Source organism: Chlorocebus sabaeus, chromosome 9 (assembly GCF_047675955.1).
Source record: "Chlorocebus sabaeus isolate Y175 chromosome 9, mChlSab1.0.hap1, whole genome shotgun sequence".
Lineage (NCBI taxonomy): Eukaryota > Metazoa > Chordata > Mammalia > Primates > Cercopithecidae > Chlorocebus > Chlorocebus sabaeus.
Window position 1 is genome coordinate 103,210,911 of NC_132912.1, and position 22,352 is coordinate 103,233,262.

General features: G+C 46.9%; 1 protein-coding gene across 18 annotated transcripts in view; it reads right to left on the reverse strand.

Annotated features, from left to right (window-relative positions):
- Positions 1-30: 30 nt before the first annotated feature.
- Positions 31-22,352, reverse strand: part of SEC31B (SEC31 homolog B, COPII coat complex component) — a 42,231-nt gene continuing 19,909 nt past the window's right edge. For 10 of the 18 annotated variants that reach the window (XM_038009455.2, XM_038009454.2, XM_073019264.1 and 7 more), the window contains 22 exons: positions 22,088-22,231; positions 21,605-21,747; positions 20,186-20,285; positions 19,903-20,064; positions 19,227-19,361; positions 16,160-16,384; positions 13,469-13,543; positions 13,117-13,215; positions 12,660-12,759; positions 11,988-12,166; positions 11,632-11,758; positions 11,098-11,243; positions 10,222-10,395; positions 9,365-9,523; positions 4,090-4,267; positions 3,386-3,700; positions 3,082-3,140; positions 2,629-2,775; positions 2,224-2,343; positions 1,406-1,477; positions 878-1,176; positions 31-200 (listed from right to left, as the gene is read on the reverse strand). In XM_038009455.2, coding sequence (XP_037865383.2) covers positions 997-1,176; positions 1,406-1,477; positions 2,224-2,343; positions 2,629-2,775; positions 3,082-3,140; positions 3,386-3,700; positions 4,090-4,267; positions 9,365-9,523; positions 10,222-10,395; positions 11,098-11,243; positions 11,632-11,758; positions 11,988-12,166; positions 12,660-12,759; positions 13,117-13,215; positions 13,469-13,543; positions 16,160-16,384; positions 19,227-19,361; positions 19,903-20,064; positions 20,186-20,285; positions 21,605-21,747; positions 22,088-22,231 — 3,039 coding nt within the window. In that variant the 3' untranslated portion in view covers positions 31-200; positions 878-996. Of the gene's footprint in view, positions 1,177-1,405; positions 1,478-2,223; positions 2,344-2,628; positions 2,776-3,081; positions 3,141-3,385; positions 3,701-4,089; positions 4,268-9,364; positions 9,524-10,221; positions 10,396-11,097; positions 11,244-11,631; positions 11,759-11,987; positions 12,167-12,659; positions 12,760-13,116; positions 13,216-13,468; positions 13,544-16,159; positions 16,385-19,226; positions 19,362-19,902; positions 20,065-20,185; positions 20,286-21,604; positions 21,748-22,087; positions 22,232-22,352 lie in introns of all 18 variants that reach the window. The other 8 variants (XM_038009456.2, XM_038009460.2, XM_007963847.3 and 5 more) reach the window with 7 other exon arrangements.

A 22,352-nucleotide genomic window follows, 5' to 3' on the forward strand; every position in this document is an offset into this window, starting at 1 on the left:
GAGACAATGACTGGGAGATGACAGAGGAAACCAAATCGAAGCAGCTTTATTGCACCATTAAGTACATCACTGCATCAAACACAGTGCCACAAATGCAAATCCAAACACAGTGCCACAAATGCAAATCCAGCCAAAGAAGGTAGCCCTGGGACATGTGGTGGCTGCCAGGTAGAAGGGCCCCCAACCCTTGAGGAGCAGTGCTGGAAGAGAATACAGAAATGGGCTTTATCATCACAGAAGGAATGGCCTTGGGCTAAGGCTCCAACACAGTCAAGGGCAGTTCCCCATAGGCTGTGGTTCCCCTGCTCCTATCTCACAGCCTAAGACAGCTTCCAGCAAAAGGCAGTTCACCCCTTTCACCTTCCATCCAACCTAGCCCACCCTTAATAATGCTGGCACATGAGAAATTCCATTTTAACAGCGCCAAAATTTCCTCTCTTGGTTCTCCTCAGCACCCATCCCTCACATCCATGACTTGTTCAAAGGGTGAACAGCAGTCAGCTCTACCCCATACCCTGGGCTACAGAGAAATACAGACCTGGAAATATGAAGTCAGAGACAGGGAAAAGGTAAGGGCAGGCTCATAAACCACAGAAGGGAGAAACAAAAGACCCACATGATGGGTCACAGCAGAGGTAGACTTAAAAGTAACAATCCTGTTCACCCTCTCAGAAGCCACGTAAACAGAAGATCCCTGGGGGAGAAGATATTCTGCCCCAGGTCCTTACAGAGTGTAGTATTAGGGAGAGTGAAGAACTGACTCTATGCCCTGCCTCCAGGCCTGAGAGTGTCTTGGACAGATCCTGGAAGGCCAGGCATAAAGGAGTAAAAAGCAGGCACTCAGCTGGTTTGGAGTCAAGCCTACAGCATCACATACCTGGCAGCAAGGAAGAGAGTTGGGAAAAACAAACAGAATCTGTTGCAAAAGTCCCCTCTTCTGCAGGTAGGAGTTAAGTAACAGCAGAAGAGGCCTCCTAGCAAGAGAGGCTGCCTGGTTTAGACCAGCAGCTTATGAGCAATGATGAGGACTGCCTTCAAGATAGGCATGAAGCTGGACACTTCGCTGAAGCTGCTGCAGCCCGCCACCTGGGCATGCACTGCGAGGCCCTGCTCAAAGCTTCCTGCATCCACGCATCGGGCAACCTCATGGAGCCCAGCCACGACATGAGGTGAGAGCTGTGGAGGGAACGACCCTTAGGTTAGCGAGCCCAACCCAGTCCCTACCCTGGCAGCATGGAAGGGATAAGGGAAGACTTAAGTTCTGGGCCCAGTCCAGGCAAGATGCACATATTTTATGGGAACCCAGGTCAGTGAGACCTATGGGAAGAAAAGATACTGGGCTTCCTTTGGCCATGGTCATGGTGGAAGGGTAGGAGGCAGTGAGAGCACAGGTAGGTGTACTTACTGTCCCCTCACAGAGCTTCTCATATAGACACTCCAGACGCTGGGCTGCCTCTTCCAACTTCCTTTTTGTCTTCTGCAGGGAAAGAAATGGATTCCAACCCCCGCCCCTAAGGCTAACACCACACAGGGCCATAAAGAATCACAGCATATTAGGCCGGGCGCAGTGGCTCATGCCTGTAATCCCAGCACCTCGGGAGGCCGAGGTGGGCGGATTGAGACCATCCTGGCTAACACGGTGAAACCCCATCTCCATTAAAAATACAAAAAATTAGCCAGGCATGGTGGCGGGTGCCTGTAATCCCAGCTACTTGGGAGGCTGAGCCAGGAGAATGGCGTGAACCTGGGAGGTGGAGCTTGCAGTGAGCCGAGATCGCACCGCTGCACTCCAACCTGGGCAACAGAGTGAGACTCCATCTCAAAAAAAAAAAAAAAAAAAAGAAGCATCACAGCATATTAGAGCTAGAATGGCTTCATTTCACAGAGGAGGGAATGAAGGCCCAAGAAGGGTAAGCAACTTGCTCAAGCCGACACAGCCAGCAAGGGAATGGCAGACTTCCTTACTCCTGGCTCCACCCTCCTTCCAGTACCCCTGCTGCCTTTAGGTCTCAATGCTGCTGGGTCCTACTGTCAAGGAGCTAGACTTCAGACCAGACTCGAAGTCTCTCCCCAGCTCCACATGGACATTAATTAAGTACAAGATAGAGACAGCATGTTCAGGGCAGTGAGAAGAGAGTCACACAAGGAACTGGTCCACAGCTGGGGGGTCCTGGAACCAGCGAGGGGTGCGAGGAGGGCACTGTGGAGAAGGTTCAGACTCACTAAGTCAGTTGCAGACAGGGAGCAACGTTGGAGAAGTGCCTCAAAGCTGCTCTTCAAGGACTGATGCTCTGGGGGCAGCTCCTTCCTTTCCATCTTCTCAGGTGGCAGGTGCTGAAGCTGCTGATAAAGAAGCAGGGAGAAAGGCCAGAGGGGCAATCTGTCCTTCTCATGGCTTCCCTAAGGACTAGTCCCCAGTGACTCACAGTCATACTGTTCCCATCAGAGCAGAGGTGGGGAGATGAGCAGCCTCCCTTTCTTTGCAGTAAGGACACCTGGTACCTGTCCCCAGTCTCCCTCAGCTCAGAGACGGTCTCTGCCTTGAAGAATGAGGCCCATCTACCATGACTTGCACCCAAGGAGGGCTGGAAGGTTTCTCAAGGGAGGGGAATACATTGTTCCTGTTACCTGCAAGCTGAGTTCTCCTGGAGCTCCTGGGGGAGCATGACTCACACCGGAGACAGGGGGCTGTGAGGGAAGAATCCCTTGAAGCTCAGGGCTGAGGCTCATAACTGGAGCAGTAATTGGTGCTGGGGGCATAAATGTCTCTGGCAGCTAAAGAGACAGAAGGAAAGACACATGAGTCTGAGCTGAGAGACTCCATGGCTCTGGTTTTGGGGAGTGGCAGGAATGATAGTGAACAAGGAGGCAGAGGAGTGAGTATGGGAAACTGGGAAGTGACGAGACTGGTGTATGTATGTAAGAGGGAAAGAGAAAGAGGAGGGTCCTGAGGAAAGAAGAGTAAGTGGGAGGAGGGCGGGGACAGTCTGAGAAGGGGAGGGACTGACTGAATCCTCTAAGGAATTAGAACATGGTCATTGGTGAATGTGCGAGGGAGTGGGTGGGGACAGATGCATTGACCTTGTTCCTCTGGAGGTTTCCCCTGGGGGCTGGAGCTTCTTTCCAGGAATCTTGAGGTCCTACAGGATAAAAAGATAGAGGTTTTTAGGGGCATAACGAAAAACACTGGAAATTTTTGATCTGAAGGCTGGAAGCATTCTTTGAGTTGGAATCCACCATACCTCCCTCTGCAGACTATCTACACTCCTGGCCACCCTCCACCCCACAGGGCCCTAGCCTCTGACTTGAAGAAAGACTCCCAAAGTAGTTGGAGGGGTAGGGGAGGCAATAACCCAGAAGAGGGATTCATGGAAGGAAGACTGACCTGGGTGAGGAGTCAAGATGCCAGTGGTTGGGAGGACACTAGAGCATGGGGCAACTGGGCCCCCTGGAGGGTATGGCACAGGGAAGCTCACAGGAGGAGCTGGGGCATGGGAGACCATGTGGCTGGGACCTGGTGGTCTCAGAGGAAGCAGAGGGAACAGTCTAGGAGTCTCAGGCAGGGAGGTAGAGCCAGGTTGCGTGATGTCTGGGCATGCCATGAGTAGAGGGGAACCAGGAAGAGGCCATGTCCCAGGGAATCCCACCGGGTTAGGAGCTTGCACCCTTTGCCCTCCTAATAGCTGTGGCTGAGATGAAGCTGAGGTAGAACAGAAATAGGTCATTTGTCACTAAACTTCAATTCAGGAGCATCTCAGAGCATATCAAGGAGAAACAGGATAGCAATAAAAAATTAATAATAATAAATGATTAATACATGTATATGGAAATCTATAATTTACAAAATACTTTTAACTGTATTCCTTATTTGACCTTCAAAACAATCCCATAGGGTTGAGATAAGCAACACAACACTTTGGTATATTGCCAAAGGTACGAAGCCAGTGATAGCACTAGGAATTCAGACTTCAACTTCCAAGCTCCTCTCACTAGACAGACATACAGCTTCCCAAATCCATGCTGGCCATGCCAGTTGCTTTCCTGAGACCTCTGTGCTCTGCCCAAACAGATCTTCAGTGACTCACTCACCAGGCCTTACCCCAGGGCCCAAAGGCAAAGGCTGGATGGCCTGGGACCCAGATGCCCTGTAGTCACTTATATTCTGCATCCTGGGGCCCTGATAAGGGCTAGGATGGGAAGGTGCCAAAGGCATCGCTGGTGATGACTGAGGGGTGAAAACTCTTGGCCTTGGAGATGGAGTTGGAACCTATGAAGAGAAAAAAACATCAGCTCTTGGAAAGGAAAGAGAAAAGTAAATAATAGAAAACAGAAAAATAATAGGGAAAATTAATGAAACAAAAACTAGTTCTTTGAGGAAAAAATTCAATAAAATTGATAAACATCTAAAAACTGATAAAGATAAAAAGAGAGAAGATATAAATCATCATCAGAGATGAAACATGGAATATTACAACAGACTCTGAAGCCATTAGAAAGATAAACGAATACTACAGATAACTTTACATTCATAAATATCTGACAACTTAGTCAGAAATGGACCCATTCCTCAAGAACCACAAACTACCAAAACTCAGTCACAATGAAAGAAGATCTGGATAGTCCTATAATCATTAAAGAAATTGGATTTGTAATTTATTTATTTATTTATTTTTGAGACAGAGTCTTGCTCTGTGCCCCAGGCTGGAGTGCAGTGCTGCGATCTGGGCTCGCTGCAAGCTCCGCCCCCGGGGTTCACGCCATTCTCCTGCCTCAGCCTCCTGAGTAGCTGGGACCACAGGCGCCCGCCACCCCGGCTAGTTTTTTGTATTTTTTAGTAGAGACGGGGTTTCACGGTGTTAGCCAGGATGGTCTCGATTTCCTGACCTCATGATCCGCCCGCCTCGGCCTCCCAAAGTGCTGGGATTACAGGCTTGAGCCACCGCGCCCGGCTGGATTTGTAATTTAAAAGCTCCCAGAAAAGAAATCTCCAGGCCTAGATGGTTTCACTGGAAAATTTCACCAAACAGTCAAAGAATTAATACAAAGTTTACGTAATCTCTTCCAGAAGATAGAAGGAACACTTCCTAACTAATTTCATGAGGCCAGTATTACCCTGATGCCAACACCAGAAAAAGATAGCAGAACATAAAACTATACATCAATATTTCTCATGAACTTAGACACAAAAATCCTCAATAAAATTTTAGCAAAATCAAACAATGTATATAAAAAATAATATTCCACAAGAAAGTGGGATTGATTCCAGGTCACGCAAAGCTGATCCAATATATTTAAAAACCAATCAATTTAATCCCCTATACCAACAAACTAAAGAATGAAAATAATATGATCACAGAAATGATGCAGAAAAAACATCTGACAAAATTCAACACTGATTCATGATCTAGTTCACAAGGTGTTATGATCTGAATGAATACGTTCCCCGAAGTCATGTGTTGAAAACTGAATCCTCAATGCAACAGTGTTGGGAGGTGGGACTTTTTGGAAGTGTTTAGGTCATGAGGGCTCTGCCCTCATTAACGGATTAATGCCACCATAAAAAGGACTTGCAGGAGTAGGTTTGCTTTCTCTTGCACATCTGCTGCCTGCCATGTGAGGACACAGCAGCAAGGCACCATCTTGGAACTGAGAGTGGAACCATACCTGCTGGTGCCTTGATCTTGGACTCCAGAACCATAAGAAATAAATTTCTGTTCTTTATAAATAATTTCCCAGTCTGTGGTATTCTGTTATAGCGGTACTAAATGGACTAAGACACAAGGAATAGAGGGAAATGTCCTTAGTCTCATATAGAGCATCTACGAAAAACCTAAAGCTAACATCATACTTAATGCTGAAATATTGAATGTTTTTCCTCTAAGACTGGAAACAAGGCAAGAACATTCATGTTAACTATTTATTTTTTTTGAGATGGAGTTTTGCTCTTGTTGCCCAGGCTGGAGTGCAACTACACAATCTCAGCTCACTGCTCCACCTCCCGGGTTCAAGCGACTCTCCAGCCTTGCCTCCTGAGTAGCTGGGATTACGGGCATTCACCACCATGCCCGGTTAATTTTATATTTTAGTAGAGATGGGGTCTCACCATGTTGGTCAGGCTGGTCTCAACTCCTGACCTCAGGTGATCCACCCGCCTCAGCTTCCCAAAGTGCTGGGATTACAGGTGTGAGCCACCGCGCCTGGCTCATTTTCACTATTCTTATTTAACAGAGATTGGAAGTCCTAGTCACTACAATAAGGCATGAGAAAGAAATTAAATGCATATAGATTGAAAAGAAAGAAAACTATCTATTTGTAGATTTGCAGACAGCGTGACTGTCTAATAGAAAACCCCATGGAATCCACAAAAAACTTCTACAACTATTCAGGAAGGTCACAGGGTATAACCAGATCAACACATAAAAATCAACTGCATTTCTATATACTCAATGAACAAGTAGAAACCAATAAATTAGATTTTAAACTGCTGAAGACAAAATTAAATACTTAGTAGGCATGAGTGGACAGGTGATAATAAAAAAATTAAATACTTAAGTATAAATTGGACAAAATATGTACAGGATTGGTGTGATAAAAATTGTAAAACACTGATAGAGAGAGCACTGGAGAAACATGCCACGTTCATGGACTGAAAGACTGAACCTAGTAAAGACGTCAATTAGGAGCTTGTATTTGAATACTCATGGCAGCTTTACTCATAATACCCCCAAATTGGAAACTACCCAAATGTCCTTCAAAGTTTGAATGGCTAAAAAAAATAAAACCGAAGCCAGGTGCAGTGGCTCACGCCTATAATCCCAGCACTTTGGGAGGCCAAGGTGGGCAGATCACGAGGTCAGGAGATCGAGACCATCCTGGCTAACGCGGTGAAACCCCGTCACCACTAAAAATACAAAACATTCTCCGGGCGTGGTGGCGGGCACCTGCAGTCCCAGCTACTCAGGAGGCTGAGGCAGGAGAATGGTGTGAACCCAGAAGGCAGAGCTTGCAGTGAGCCAAGATAGTGCCACTGCACTCCAACCTGGGCAACAGAGCAAGATTCCATCTCAAAAAAAAAAAAAAAAAATTAAAACCATGGTACATTCACACCATGGAATACTACTCTGCAATAAGAATGAGTGAACTACTGGTACACAGAACAACTTGAATGAATCTCAAAGAAGTTATGCTAAGGGAAAAAAGCCAATCTCCAAAGGATACATACTGCATGATTCTATTTATGTAACAATCATTAAATAACAATTATAGAGCTGGAGAACATATTGGTGAAGCCAAGGATGAGGGACGCGGGATAAGTGCAGCTATAAAAGAGGTAACACAAGAGATGACTGGGTGTGGTGGCTCATGCCTGTAATCCCGGCACTCAGGAGATTGAGACTATCCTGGCTAACATGGTGAAACCCCAACTCTACTAAAAATACAAAAAATTAGCCGGGTGTGGTGGTGGGCGCCTGTAGTCCCAACTACTCGGGAGGCTGAGGCAGGAGAATGGTGTGAACCTGGGAGGCGGAGCTTGCAGTGAGCTGAGATCATGCCACTATTCTCCAGCCTGGGCGACAGAGCAAGACTCTGTCCCAGAAAAAAAAAAAAAAAAGGTAACACAAGAGAGTTTTATGGTGATGGTAAAATTGAGTATCTTGATTTTGGTGGTGGTTACACACCACAATGTGACAAAACTGCATAAATACACATATAACAATATGAAAAACTGGTGGAGACTGACTGAAATCTGAATCCATGGATTGTACTAATGGCAATTTCTTGGTTTTGATACTGTACTGTGGTCGTGTGAGATGCTGACATGGGGCGGGGTGTTGTTGGGACGCAGGAGACATCCCAGTACATTTCTTTGCCACCTCCTGTGAATCTATAGTTATTTTTAAATGAAAAGAGATGGGGAGAGGGAGAGAGAGAGGAGAAGAGAGGAGGGGAAGGGGAAAAGGGGAGACAAGTGAGGGAAGAAAGGGACAGAGGAAAGGGAGGGAAAAAAGAAAAGGAATTAGGGTGGGGATTGAAGGTGGGACAAGATGAGCCATCAGAGCTTCCGCCAGATAACTCTGTATCCAAACCTCCCTGGATTCTGTTCCCCAGCTCGTCTAGTAAACTTCTGGCCTCACATCTTAACAGTACCCAATCCCCCCGGGCACTTTGGCCAGAACCTCTTTCCTCTCCCTCAGTCCCCCAACCACACACACACCTCTCCAAACTATCAGCAATTCTGTCAGTTCTATCTACTAAGTACTACGTATTTCAAATCCAACCTCACTGGCCAGCTTTAGTTATTTCATGTCTTCATCATCCCTTACTATAGCCTAACTCCCTCCAGACTGGCTCTTCCTAACACACAGCTAATTATGTCACCCCTCTTCCTAAAACTGTTCAATAGCTCCTCCCTGTCAAGTTTAAGTTCTTTAGCACAGAATGCTAGGTCCTTAGTGATCTGACTCCGGAACCTGTTGTTCCAGCTTCATCTAACTTCGCAGCCATAAACACCTGTGTTGCAGCCCCAATTAAATATTAGTAATCCTCAAAAGGCCTCAGCTTACTCTTGCTTCAGTGCCTTTGTACATGCTATTCTCTGTGCCTGAAACAGTCTTCACTTGCTCATTCCTTTGCCTAAAAACTTTTAATCTTTGAGACTCTGATCAGACCTCAGACTCATTCTGAAACACTCCCTGGACTGCCCCCGCCACCCCACCATACAGAGTAAACTGCTTTCATCTGTGTGATCTTATGGCCTCTTGCCATACCCCAATCATGGTATTTACGAATTTTACTGTAGCTAATTTTTTTTTTTTTTTTTGAGACAGAGTCTCGCTCTGTCGCCCAGGCTGGAGTGCAGTGGTACGATCTGGGCTCACTTCAACCTCCGCCTCCCGGGTTCAAGCAATACTCCTGCCTCAGTCTCCCAAGTAGCTGGGACTACAGGCGCATGCCACCACACCCAATTCATTTTTTTCTATTTTCAGTAGAGATGGGGTTTCACCATGTTGGCCAGCATGGTCTCGAACTCCAGACCTCGTGATCTGCCCACTCTGGCCTCCCAAAGTTGGGATTAGAGGCGTGAGCCACTGTGCCAGGCCTACTGTAGCTATTTTTTACATATCTATCTTTCCACTAGACTATGAGCTACTTGAGGGCAAGTATCACGATTTTTGCACCTTTATGTCCTAACAGCCTAGTAGTTCAATAAACAGTCATTTATTATAAAAAGAACTGAATCTATGTTCTATGGAAGTTGGGAATTTTCATCAGTTTTGTTCACAATATATTCCAAGTGCCCAGAACCACGCTTGGCACATAAATATTGTTGAATGAACAAATGAATTAACAAGTAAGGTCTTACCTGGTGAGAAGGCTGGGATCCCAATCTGTAAGATGTCTCTTTAGAGTGGGGGATAGCTCCCACAACAATCCGGGGGTAGGGGAAAGGGGGAGACTGTTGGCCCAAGACAGCAGAACCTTGAGCATGAAAAAGCCGATCTCTTAGCTGCTGAACTGGTGGCTATAAGTTTTAATGAGGAACAGTTGTGTCAAGAAATTAAAACAATCAAGGCCCCTGGTAGCAGTCAAATTTCAGCTGACCCTCTACACCAAGCTTGTCCAACCTGTCTTATTTTGTTGTTGTTCTGTTTTGTTTTGTTTTAGGTTTTTAGCAGCCTGAAGTCATGGTTTTTGCTTTCTGACTCTAGTGATAAGTGGAAAACAGGGATGAGGAAGGGGCTTTACTGGACCAACCAGAAACAGAAACTAAGCACCCACGACTGTATTCTGACCCTTGGACAACCCCGCTCTATACTCTAGCCCCCTTAGAAATGACTCAAGGTTCCCAAATCCCTGCCAAACACTTGCATGCCTCCCTCCTTGCTATTCTTTCTGCTTAGAATGCTCTATATCTGCTGGTAAGCTACTTCTCTTTGAAGGTCCAGCTCAGCTGTTTTAACCATTGGGAAGCCTTCCTTGACTTCTCCAGGCAAAAATCAGTCCCTTCCCTGGACTCCCACAGTGCTCAGTATAAGCTTCTGTTATGGCGCTATAAGTCATCAACATCTGATCTTCCCCCAGTAGATTGTGAGGTGCTTAAGGGATTCCATCTTATCTATCCTAGAAGCTTCAGCATTAGCATAGTGCCTGGAACACAGAAGTGCTCAATGTTAGATGACTGAATGGAAAGGTTTGCTCTCTCCACACGGCCCCACTTACCTGAGCACAGTCACTGGGTAGAAAGCTCATGGCAGTGGCTAGGCTGCCCTGGGCTGCCAGGAGGTTGGCATACTGAGTGACCCTGTAGGTTGTGGCAGGGCCTGGGCTCACCCCATGAGGACCCTGCAGTAGCTCCAAGCTCCTGTTAAGAACCATCACCTTCTCCATCAGGTCCTGTAAGGACAAGGATGAGGGTGGTAAGCCTTCATTGAAGCATATCCTGCTCTCTAAGTCCAGGTAGCTCATTCAGGGATCTCCTACTATGGGTAGAGATGAGGGCACCTGGCCATACCTAGGTGAAGGCAGCAGATGATGACATGTAAGAACCGTGACAGAGAAGGGTCACTTGGCCTCACCTCCCAAGCTGTTAGGATTGGATTTAACTGGACCCATGTGGTCTTAGATTTTGGTACATCTCTACCTCTTCCTTTTGCTTTTTTACCCTTTCTGCTTATACATCACCAACCACAGACTCTGTTATACTAACTGTTTCAGGTGCGACTTTTATCTCTCCATGAGTCTGTGACCCCCACTTTCTGTGGTCACTTACAGAACACCTGGCAGTTTAGATCCACAGAGTTTTCTACAGTATCTAATAGAAGGCCCAAGTCACAATTACTCAAATACTGAATACATCTGTAAAACCAAACCTGAAATAGGAAAAAAATTATAAAGACTAACACTGAAGCAGCTGCTGCTTAGTCTCCTCTGAGGGAAGAGGAGAAGATCCCAGACATTCAGGACCCTTCGCTCCTCCCTAACGCCGTGGTTCCAGCCTGTCCCAGAGGATCCACCTCTGCTAGTTCTGCACATCTCCACCACTAGCTTCCTAAGGGCCTGGTATGGAGTGGCCAGTACCCTGCAGAGAAGGGGTACCTGCAGAGCCATGGGGGACAAAGCCTGATGGCATTTTGCCCAGCACTCCACCAGCCGCTCCACACTCCCTGAGCACACATAACAGAGTCTGGCTTCAGAGGTTAGTGCCCTGCCGCCCTCCTGTTCCATGCGAGTTCCCAGCATGTCTGCAGAGAGAGGGAAATTTCATTAATGGCACAGCTGGCCTGTGTGCCTCTCCTTCTCCTGTTTGGAAACAGTGAGAGGACCATGAGCTTGGGACAAGTAGCTGCAGTGGCTTTAAGACAACACTGAGACTCACCTTGCTGTACAGAGAAGGGGAAAGTTCTCACATCATGGTGTGACAAGACAAAGTAAACCAGGACAACAAAGGATCCCCTCTGAAAGTAGGGGCATGCGCTGTGGTCCCTGCCTCCTGGCTGAGCCAGATTCTAGCCCTGACAACATTGCCTGGCCTCCCAGAGCTCAACTGCTCCTCCACCTCCCTCCTGCATGCATCCTTTGATCCATGCTGGAGTCACACCATTTCATCCTGAAGCCTGGGACCACACCTACCACAGAGCTCAGGGAATTTCTCTGTGCTTGAGTATGTCAGTAGCAAAGCCAGTGCCTCTCTCCAGTTCTTCAGGCTACAGGTACACACCACATCCTTCCAATTCTTTTGCACAACACAGGCTAGAAGCTGTAATAGGCAGAGAGGGAAAGAGGCCATCAGCCATCCATCCAGCATAGGCAGCAGGAGTCCTGCACAGGCCTCCTGTTAGAGCACTGAGTAGGGGCAAGGGTGAGGTGGGGGTGGTAGAGTAGAGAGAGGCAGGCAGATACTCAAACACAGGTCCCAAGGTGTGGGTATCCACCTCACAAGGTCCAAGTAATCCCCTCCCTTCCTCTCCTGCACGACGGGCAGTTACCGAGGAGATTTTGGTTTTCTTCTTGGCCAAGTAGCACTCCTGTGTTTGCTTCAGCAGATCTGCACCCCCGGCCTGGGCCAGGATAATGGCATCAGCAAAGCGCTCCTCCTTTAGACACAGCTTCACAGCCGGACCCAGTTCCCCAAGCAGGAGAGCCTGGCTTAGGAGTCCATCAACATCTGCAGGCAGAAGCATCCCCTCTGCATTAGTTGCTCTCAAACCCTAGCTTCCTGCCCCCTGCAGGGCCCACAGCACACCCTCTATATCTCTATATCACTCAGCGTGTTTGGCTCCAAACTAAACCCTCAAGCTTCATTCCTTGGCAATAAAATGTATTTTGGTGCCCAGGTCTAAAGACAGGGCCCAAGACAAGGGAGGGAACTGATGCGGCAGTAGCACAGTGTGAGGTGTGCTTGATCACAGTGGGCAGGGCCACAGTCCTTTCAGCAAGAAGGATAGAAGAAAATCTGTTGGTAGAAGGCCTTCCATAGGAAGGACCTATCCATGAAAATCTACAGCCAGAGAGAGCTCTAACTGGTAGGCGACTCACTCAGCATTTGAGATGGTGGGAGGAAGACATGAGGCAGGGGACAAGAAGGGACTCTCTCAAGTCCAAAACCTCCGGGCCCACCTAGTCCTAAGCAGAGACTCTCTCCCTCAGGGTCAGGGTACCTTCTGTGATGGGGATCTCCCAAGGAGTCATGTTCTGAGGTACCAGCTCATCAAAGAAGGCTGAGGAAGCAGAGGCTTCCTTTGTGGTGTGTTTGGAGGCCTGTATGATGAAGGACAGAGGTGACTACCTAGGGATGAACCCAGAAGACAGACAGAGACCTGGCATAGTAGCTCTGAGAGTTCTACTATTTGGTTGTTAATGAGTAAAACTAAAAATATAGCCAGGTAAGGTTTGGGAAGGGCCATAGTTCACGGTTAAGACACAGCTCTCCACTTCCAGCCCAAAAGCTTAGGGACTCTGTGTCTCACTCTGGTTCTAAGAGAGTGAGGAGTCTGAAGACTTGTACAAATGCTAAGCACTTACAGAGAGCAATGAAAAGGGCCAGGAAGGGAAAGACACCCGAAAGGCAGGTTTCCTGTGTAACCCTAGGTCAGGCTGACTGGGCTCCTACCACACCTGACTGCAGAAGGCCTGCTGTCTGTCACTGTTGAGGTCATTTCCTTTGGGCTGAGGACCCTCGCCTAGCCCCATGTCACTCTTCAACCATGTGGCCACCTGCAGGGAGAGACCTATGAAAACAGCCCTTTCCAGCGAAAGATCAAATAAGCATTATCCTCTTTTCCTGCCACCATACCCCACCGACCGGACTCTCTAAGATCCCTGATCTATTTTTTCTGAGAAAAAAACAAACTCCAGGATGTTAAATGCTCACATATGCAATAAGGCCAGGAAGAGGTATTCTGAGATGGTTTAGTCTGGCAACATTCTCTTCAACAAGTACATGTTTCTGATGTGAAAAGCAGCTTACCTTCTTCTGAAGCTCATCTTTACTGTATCCTAAAAGCTTTAGGAATTTCATTCTGGAGTCTTGCTCTAAGGTCACCTAAGAAACCATAGAACACAGAAAAGATTCCATTAAATGAATATAAATGATGCTCTTCCTACACGAAGCTGGGCATCTGTGCCAATATACCTCCAAATATAGTTCTTTGTACTACTAGAAGTGCCCTCAGCAGTCCAATGCCATCTTTCCCTTTTCCCCCCGGATCTAACTTACTGATGGGCTATGGGCAGTGTTAACATAGGCCCCTGCCCCTTGCGCATGAGAATTTGACCTTTCATTGTCTTCCTAGCTCTATTACCCTGGTAGTCTGGTGAGAGTAAAATATCAGCTGTTCCTAGGCAATATGCCTGTGATTGATAACTTGCATCTGGACTAGAACTATGTAATCTAGAAATAATTAATGTGGCCGGGCGCGGTGGCTCAAGCCTGTAATCCCAGCACTTTGGGAGGCCGAGACGGGCGGATCACGAGGTCAGGAGATCAAGACCATCCTGGCTAACACGGTGAAACCCCGTCTCTACTAAAAAATACAAAAAACTAGCTGGGCAAGGTGGCGGGCATCTGTAGTCCCAGCTACTCGGGAGGCTGAGGCAGGAGAATGGCGTAAACCCGGAGGCGGAGCTTGCAGTGAGCCGAGATCCAGCCAGAGCACTCCAGCCTGGGTGACAGAGCGAGACTCCGTCTCAAAAAAAAAAAAAAAAAAAAAAAAAAAAATTAATGTGGACAACATGCTATGTGTTTCCCTGATTGCAGTGGCTCTTGTAACTGGACAGATTCCTTGCAGGGACTCTGGAAGCTATGCTTTTAGAATTAGTACAAGACATATTGGCTCTTGTGGGCAAGAAGCTTCTAAGTCAGGGCAACTTACATACCTGCCTGATGTATATTTTCACTCCTTGCACCTGAGCTATCTCTGGGGGACGGAAGAAGAGAACTCAGAATTACTGCATGACTGCTGAAAGGACTCCCCCAGAAGACACCCGCCTGATGCTGCCCTGCTGCAGTCCCCATCCCATATCCTTCCGAGGAGGCTGCTGCCAAGTGTAGCCTACAGTAGTCTTGTGAGTCTAAATGTTTCTTTGAGAAGACCTCTGGTAGAAGTTGCACGGATACAGTAAACAAAGTCAGCTTCCCATTCAATCTCCCAAATACCAAGGAGCAAGCCTTTCTGAAGCCCCTGCAATCTTGGTTAGCTATCCCAGGCCCTTAATTTATTCCACACTGAACCATGATTTCTAACCATACCTTTCTCACAGTCTCTCTGGGCACCCTTCTCCTTCCATGCCCTTCCTTAGAAATGTTCACCACACCCAACCAGGAACCATCAGGATGGACAGCTCCTGGGTAGCTTTTAAACCAGAATGCCTGGCTGGGAGCAGTGGCTCACGCCTATAATCCAGCACTTTGGGAGGCTGAGGTGGGCTGATCACCTGAGTTAAGGAGTTCGATACTAGCCTGGCCAACATGGTGAAACCCCGTCTCTACTAAAAATACAAAAATTAGAGGGGCATGGTGGCAGGTGCCTGTAATCCCAGCTATTTGGGAGGCTGAGGCAGGAGAATTGCTTGAACCCGGGAGGCAGAGGTTGCAGTAAGCCAAGATTGTACCATTGCACTCCAGCCTGAGTGATAAGAGTGAAACTCTGTCTCAAAAAAACAAAAACAAAAACAAAAACACCCAGAATGCCCTGTCTTATAGGTCCCTCTGTCCTATAGGTACCACTCTCTCCTTTGTTTAGCAGAATAAAGGTTGAACTCCTGACCACTCCCTCTCTTTCCCATCTCACCATTCCTGGAACTTATACCCTGCTTACAACAAAAGCATCACTTCTTTTTCTTTTCTTCCCACATCATTCTCTAGCTTCACTATATAGTCAAGATCTTTCTCAAATACTCTTTCTCTTTCCTAACTTCCTGATGTCCACCTTCATATAGTTCTGCTATGCCTAAAGCTCAAATTTCAAGTCCCTCTCAGATGCCCTGGTACAGGCCCAATCCTTTTTGCTTTCTTCTATACAATTCCAAAAATTTGCACAATCATCCCACTGACTGACCAGTCAGCTATTTCCGTTTCTTCCTTCAGATCTCTCACTTGCTCATTTCCTTTGATAGGTATAGCGCTCCTCCTGGTGTCGTAGGAAACTTGAAATTAAATGAGAACTGGAACTGAACCCACGCCTCCAGCGTAGAGTGGCACCTGAACCCTAGGACCCACTTCAAGGACTTGCCTTGGGTTACTTGAAACCAACTCAAAGCCTTCTTATGACAATGTGTCCTTCTAACTAATCTTCCTTTCTCTTCTTTTTCTCTTTCCTCCTTTTTCTTCTTTCCCATTACCTTACCTGCCCTTTGGCATGATACCATGAAGGTCTTTGCCTTGGCTCTGATAAAGTACCTAGAACACCAGCAATAGTAGCAATAAAGGAAAACATCTCGTGTATTCCCCATCTTTCCTAGCCACTTCCCAAATGGCCTTTGAGCCTCCGGTAAAGAGTGAAGGTTTTGTGTCCCAGTGGTAGGTACAGTGTGAGGAAAAAACTAATGGGAGTTAAGGCCTCTGTAATCAGTGTGCTTGTGCCTCTCCTGCAGTTGACACAGGTTGGAGTTCCAGGCTTTGGGGAGACACTTCTGAGCAGCTAGTCTTAAGGCTTCCTACCTTCAGGAACTGCCACAGCATCTTCTCACTTTGCAGTAAAGCTTGCTGGCTCTTGTTCTGACAGTAATTCAGTAGATTTCCTGATTCCAGGGCCTCCCGCAGCTCAGTTGATCGCATCAGGAATTCAGATTCTGTGGTGACTTGACTGATGAAGACTAGGCGGGGGCAAGGCTGTGGCACCAGCCTTGTGCTGGGGAGGCCAAAAGTAACCAGCTTCCCTCCAAACTGGTGAGGAAAAGCAAGAAGGGTAAAGGTTATACCTTCAAGCCAAAAAGTAACACTAAGTCAGGTTCACAGAGAAAGCTATCTAATGGCTGACCCTAGGCTAGGAAATCAATAAAATAAGAGAGTTCCTGGCGGGGGTGGAATAGGATCAGTAATTTAGTATTGAATGCGTCTCCCTACCAAAACCACTTCTGTACTCTTAGGACCACCCGCTTCAAACTTAACCACACAGTACTCACCTTCTGCTAACCTGTCCTGGTACCATCATTCTCCCAGTCACCTGGGCTAAATACCTCAGCATCAGCAAAATCTTCATACCCCTTATACTCAAGCAACGACAAGGTCCTACCTCTTCTTGTTCACTGTCATTCATGCAGGTGTCCTCCATCCCATTTCCAGTGCTAGTACACCCAGATTACTAAAAGCCTTCTGTTCTTTTCCCTCCTTAGACTATCCCCCTATTGCTTGTACCACCCTGCTGCTATTCAGGAGCTTGTGTGGTTACACAAGGCCACAGAAAAGAGCTTAAGTTCCCTTGCCTGCAGCGCACAAACTTCTGCAAAATCAGGGCCAAACCTATCTTTCCCAGCATCTCTCCCCCTGCTTGTGTATTACATTCCTCCACATCCCTAAAATGCCTGATGTGTTCCTGCTTCTGTGCCTTTACCCACAACATCCCCACCTAGAGTATCCTTCTCACCAAATTAGATGCCTTATATAAAGCATCTGGCACAAACAGGACCTTAGAAAAACCCTTTTTACTCTAGCAGTTCTCAACATTGGCTGCATATTAAAACCACGTGGAGAACAATCCAGACTTGCCAGGCCATACCCCAGACAATACAATCAGAAACTCTGGGGGTGGGACTAGGCATCAGTATTTTTTGAATTATTCAGGTTATTCCAATGTGTATCCAAGGTTGACAACCTTTTTTTTTTGAGATGGAGTTTCGCTCTTGATGCCTAGGCTGGAGTGCAATGGCGCAATCTCAGCTCACCGCAACCTCTGCTTCCCGGATTCACTCGATTCTCCTGCCTCAGCCTCCCAAGCAGCTGGGATTATAGGCATGTGCCACCACGTCCAGCTACTTTTGTATTTTTAGTAGAGACAGGGTTTCTCCATGTTGGTCAGGCTGGTCTCAAACTCCCGACCTCAGGTGATCCACCCGTCTCAGCCTCCTAAAGTGCTGGGATTACAAGAGTAAGCCACGGCGCCTGGTCGATAACTTTTTTTTTTTTTTTTTTAACTTTTACTTTGGGTTAAAAAAAAAATTTCAATCCAATGCAGTAAATGTGCATGTTTCTTACATGGTAAACTTGTGTCATGGGGGTTTGTTGTACAGATTATTTGGGGTTGTTAACTATTGCTTTACTCCCTAACTATTCACCGTTTCTTTGCCCAATATCCACCTCCTAATGAACTCGCCCAGTCAGAATTATTTACCTTGACTTCTGCAGCACAAAATCTACACCACAGATTAGTGCTAAGCAAAACCATTTTAACTTTTGATTTGTATAGGACTTGCTCGTTTTACAAAGTGTGTACATATATTCTTATTTGTGGTTCATGTTAATTTTCTAGGCAGGCATCACTATCCCTGTTTTACCGATAAGAACAGTTAAGTCCTGAGAGGTTAAATGAATTGTTCAAGGTTACCTAGCTAATAAATGACAGAGCTATGATAAGAATTCAGGCCTCTTGACCTCAGAATTCTTTACCTCCCCACTTCTTTTTCTTTTTAAGCTCACAGCCTATTGAATGTGTTAGTCTTGCCTCCCCAATAAAACTGTTGGCTTTGAAAACAAGAACTTCTACTTTTATACATCTGTTTTCAATTCAAACCTAATATTTAAACACTGTCCCAAGTGCTTCAGGGCCTTGCCATTCAAAGTGCTAGTCCTCAGACCAGCTGCAAGGGCATCAACTGGGAGCTTGCTGAAGAATCACAATCTTGGGCCTTACTCCCGACTCAATGAACCAGTTTCTGAATTTTAATAAGATCCCCAAGTGATGTGGATGCACATTAAGAGTTTGTGAAGCACCGCTTTGGGGATATAAAAATCAGCAAGACATAGTCCCTACCCTTAAGGAGTCTATTGCTTAGTAGGGTAATATGCATATATGTATATAAATAACTTTAGTATAGTTAGAACGTATCATTACCAAAGTATAAGTCTGTGGGATTATAGAGAGAGGCTAATTTTGACTTGGGTTACAGACATGCATCAAGGAGGAGACAGTATTTAAGAGAGGGGCCTTGAAAGGCTGTGGTAGCATTCAGTGGACCCAGGAGAGAAGCTGAAGGTTAGGATACAAGCAGAGGCAGGAAGAGTTGAGGAATTATTTACAAAACAGAAAGGAGTCATATGTAACTGGAGCATAGAGAACAAACGAGAATGAGATGGAAATGGAAAGGTAAGTGGAGCCCTGTGCACATTTAGCCTTGTCTATAAAGCAATGGGAGGCTCAAAGGTTTTGAACAGATAAATGACAGAATAAAATCTGTTTTTTCTTTCCTTCTTTGTAGTTCCTTACTACCAGTCCAGATATGTAAGGGTTAGAGAAAACTGAGATGGAATCTCAGGCTATTTCTCCACAGCCGAGAGTTCTAAGGCAGTCAACTCCTTTTAGACAGGACTGGCAGAAAATACAGAATGGGTGAAGTGAAGAGAGGGAAACTATAGTAACTTTCTCCTTGAGAGGTAAAGTGGGATCCATTCTGAGACAGAGGCAGTGGGAATACGTCTCCTACAAAACTTAGCTCCATGCTGGGCACATGGTAGGTTACACACACACACACACACACACACACACACACCCCTATACATCCATTACACTTACAGCAAATGAAACACCTGTTGGTCTTCTAATCCATTTGGGGGGTTTTTTCAGGGGAGGTATCAGTGATGCTTGTGCCACTTGCTCTGGCACCTGCAGTGGTGGGAGAGGCTGGCCTTTGCTGAAGGAAGAGGAGATCTGGGGGGAAAAGACACCTGCATCACCATCCCAAAGTGGCAGTTTAGTCAGGCCCTCCACCTACAAACTCCATTTTGAGAGGAATCCTTGAGACACCCAATTTGACCTAGAAAGGTCAGACTCCCACATTCCAAAGGATGGGGAAGTAAGTAGTAGTGAGGGTGGGACTCTCATGCAAGTAGGCTCTTGGAAAGACTACTACATTCAAAGTCTACAATGGAGTGTGGCACAAAATGGATCTATAGGAGAAAGATAAGTGTCATACTCTTGAAATAACTGTCCCAGCAAAGGGGTCCCACTGTCCCTGAAATATTACAGGGCCCATCCAATAACAAGAGTCAAGGTGAAGGCCTTCTTCACACTGTGGCAGAAACTGACATCCTTTCAGGAAGATGGGCACCAGAGCAAAGGTGCAGTCCTCCCAAACCCTGGGCCCTGTTCTCCCAATCTCCAATAGTCCCTGCTTCTCAGGCCATATGTCTCTCTCCCACAAACAGAGACAGCCCCTTCCCTCCAGCATTCTCTCCCAAGCCCTTCAAACCTTGTCAGCCAGTCTCATGTGCTGGACTTCCCAGCTCCTACCCATCACAGAGTACAAACTGATCCAGCCGTCAAAGGAGGCGGCAGAGAACACTGAAGGGTCCCGAGGGCACCACTGCACTTCAAAGCACCAGCTGCTCTGTGTTGGTAGCTTATATACCACCTAATATTAGGGAACACACACCATTTGGGACAGTCCATGACACCCAAAACACATGGCTGCGGCTGAGATTCTTCTACCCTCTCTCTCCCATCCCAGCATGCCCACAGAAGGGCCAGCCTACCTCACTGCTCTCCACGTTCGAGCACAAGATCTGGCTGTCCTTAGCACTAGTGAGCAGCAGTTCAGCATCAGCCTGGCTCCATGACACTGACAAGATCCCCCTAAAAAGGTAGGGAAAGAGGATCTAGCATTTGTTGAATGCCTACTATGAGTAGGCTGCCTTATACGTCTTTGATACATTTTATAGGGCATATCAGACCATCCATGCCCTATAACATGCATGGTCTGATATTATCTTACAAATTAAGAAAATGAGGTTTTGAAAAATTAAGTAACTTTCCAACAGTTACAGAGTCAGAACCCAAATCAAACCTCAGAGCCTGTGCACTATGCACTGCACCACTCTGCCTTTCTTAGATCACTGCGGGATGGCCTGCTTCTTTTCACTAATTAGAGAGTAGAGATTATGAACCACTATGAATCACACAAACACTCATCCCTATGAGTGTTTTCAGCCCAGGAGGTAGTAAAGACCTAACCATCAAAAGTCCCCAAGGAGGCCAGGCACAGTGGCTCATGCCTGTAATCCCAACACTTTGGGAGGCTGAGGGGGGAGGACCACTTGAGCCCAGGAAATTGGGGTCACAGCAAGCCTTGATCACGCCACTGCACACCAGCCTGGGTGATAGAGCAAGAACTGGTCTAAAAACATAGAAGTCCCCAAGGATATATAAAGGCAGCATGGTCCTTTGGTTAGAAAGAACGGATTGTGGGGCTGGGCGCGATGGCTCACACCTGTAATCCCAGCACTTTGGGAGGCTGAGGCGGCCGGATCACGAGGTCAGGAGTTTGAGACCATCGTGGCTAACATGGTGAAACCCTGTCTCTAATAAAAATACAAAAAAAATTAGCCAGCTTTAGTGGCGGGCGCCTGTAGTCCCAGCTACTTGGGAGGCTGAGGCAGGAGAAAGGCACGAACCCGTGAGCGGAGGTTGCGGTAAGCTGAGATCACGCCACTGCACTCCAGCCTTGGGGACAGAGCAAGACTCCGTCTCAAAAAAAAAAAAAAAAAAAAAAAAAGAAAAGAAAAGAAAGAACAGATTGTGGAGGACTGTTCACAGGATAGGAGTCAAGTTATTTTTATGAAGAAATCCTGGAGAAGGAAAGCTCATCACCTAAGGAAATGACGTTAGCCTCATACCAGAGCCTGGAGACTAAACACTGGTTCCAGTATTTCTCATGACCCCATTCCCATCTTTGGAATTTAGATGGAATCTCAGCCTCCTCTCCATAACCTCAGGGTCTACGGGCCTCCTCTTAGTTAGGGCTCTAGTTAGTATTGGGTGACTATATGTTCACCGGAATGGCTTTAAAGCCAGGAAGGATGTTTAGTAGCTAAAGTGAGGCATACATTGCCTTCTACCCAAGCCAGTTATGTCCACCATCCCCTCAAGGATATGGATGACGTCTGAGATGCTACCTGCTGTGGTTCTCCAGCACCTTCAGGGGCGAGGAGGCAAAGCGCAGGTCCCACAGCTGAATCACAGGAAGACGATCATCCTCTGAGCACAGCACTAACTGGGTGGCTATGTCAGGATGCCAGGCCAGGCCTGAGCAGTGCATCTGCGAACAAAGCATATCCCGATGGGTGCTGTAACCTGACTCTTTTGCCCAGTTGAAATGGGACCCCTCTGAGAGCAAGTTTTGTGTCTCTTCTGTGACTGGGAACACCACAGGCATCAGAGAGTGATGGCCAGGAATAAGTAAGGAACGGTAGAAGCTTCCAGATCAGCTTTGTTTAGCTTCCCTAAGTTTTCACTCTCAATAGGAAATGTGCTAAGTGGCTGACTCCACATGTCCGACAGCTGAAAGCAGGACTCTGGCCTGGGGCAGAGCAGCTCTAACTTCTAGGCAGGAGAGAGAAGCCAGAGCCCAAGCCTGTGTTCTGGCCTCCACTACTCACCCTATTGCTGTGATCACTGACTTTGATGATAGGTTCATTCTTCCTGAGATCCCACACAACTGCCTTGCCACTGGGGTGAGCAGAAGACAGAATGTGTTGGGCTTGCCGGTTCCAAGACAGTGCCTTGATGTCCTCTGGGGGCTGCTAAGGCAGGATGGGGACAGAAAGATGACAACTTGTCACCCCCTGGACAAAGTGACATCTGCTGTTCCACTGCTCCCAGCCACCCACAGCAAGTCCAAGAATAGACATGGGGCTACCCAAA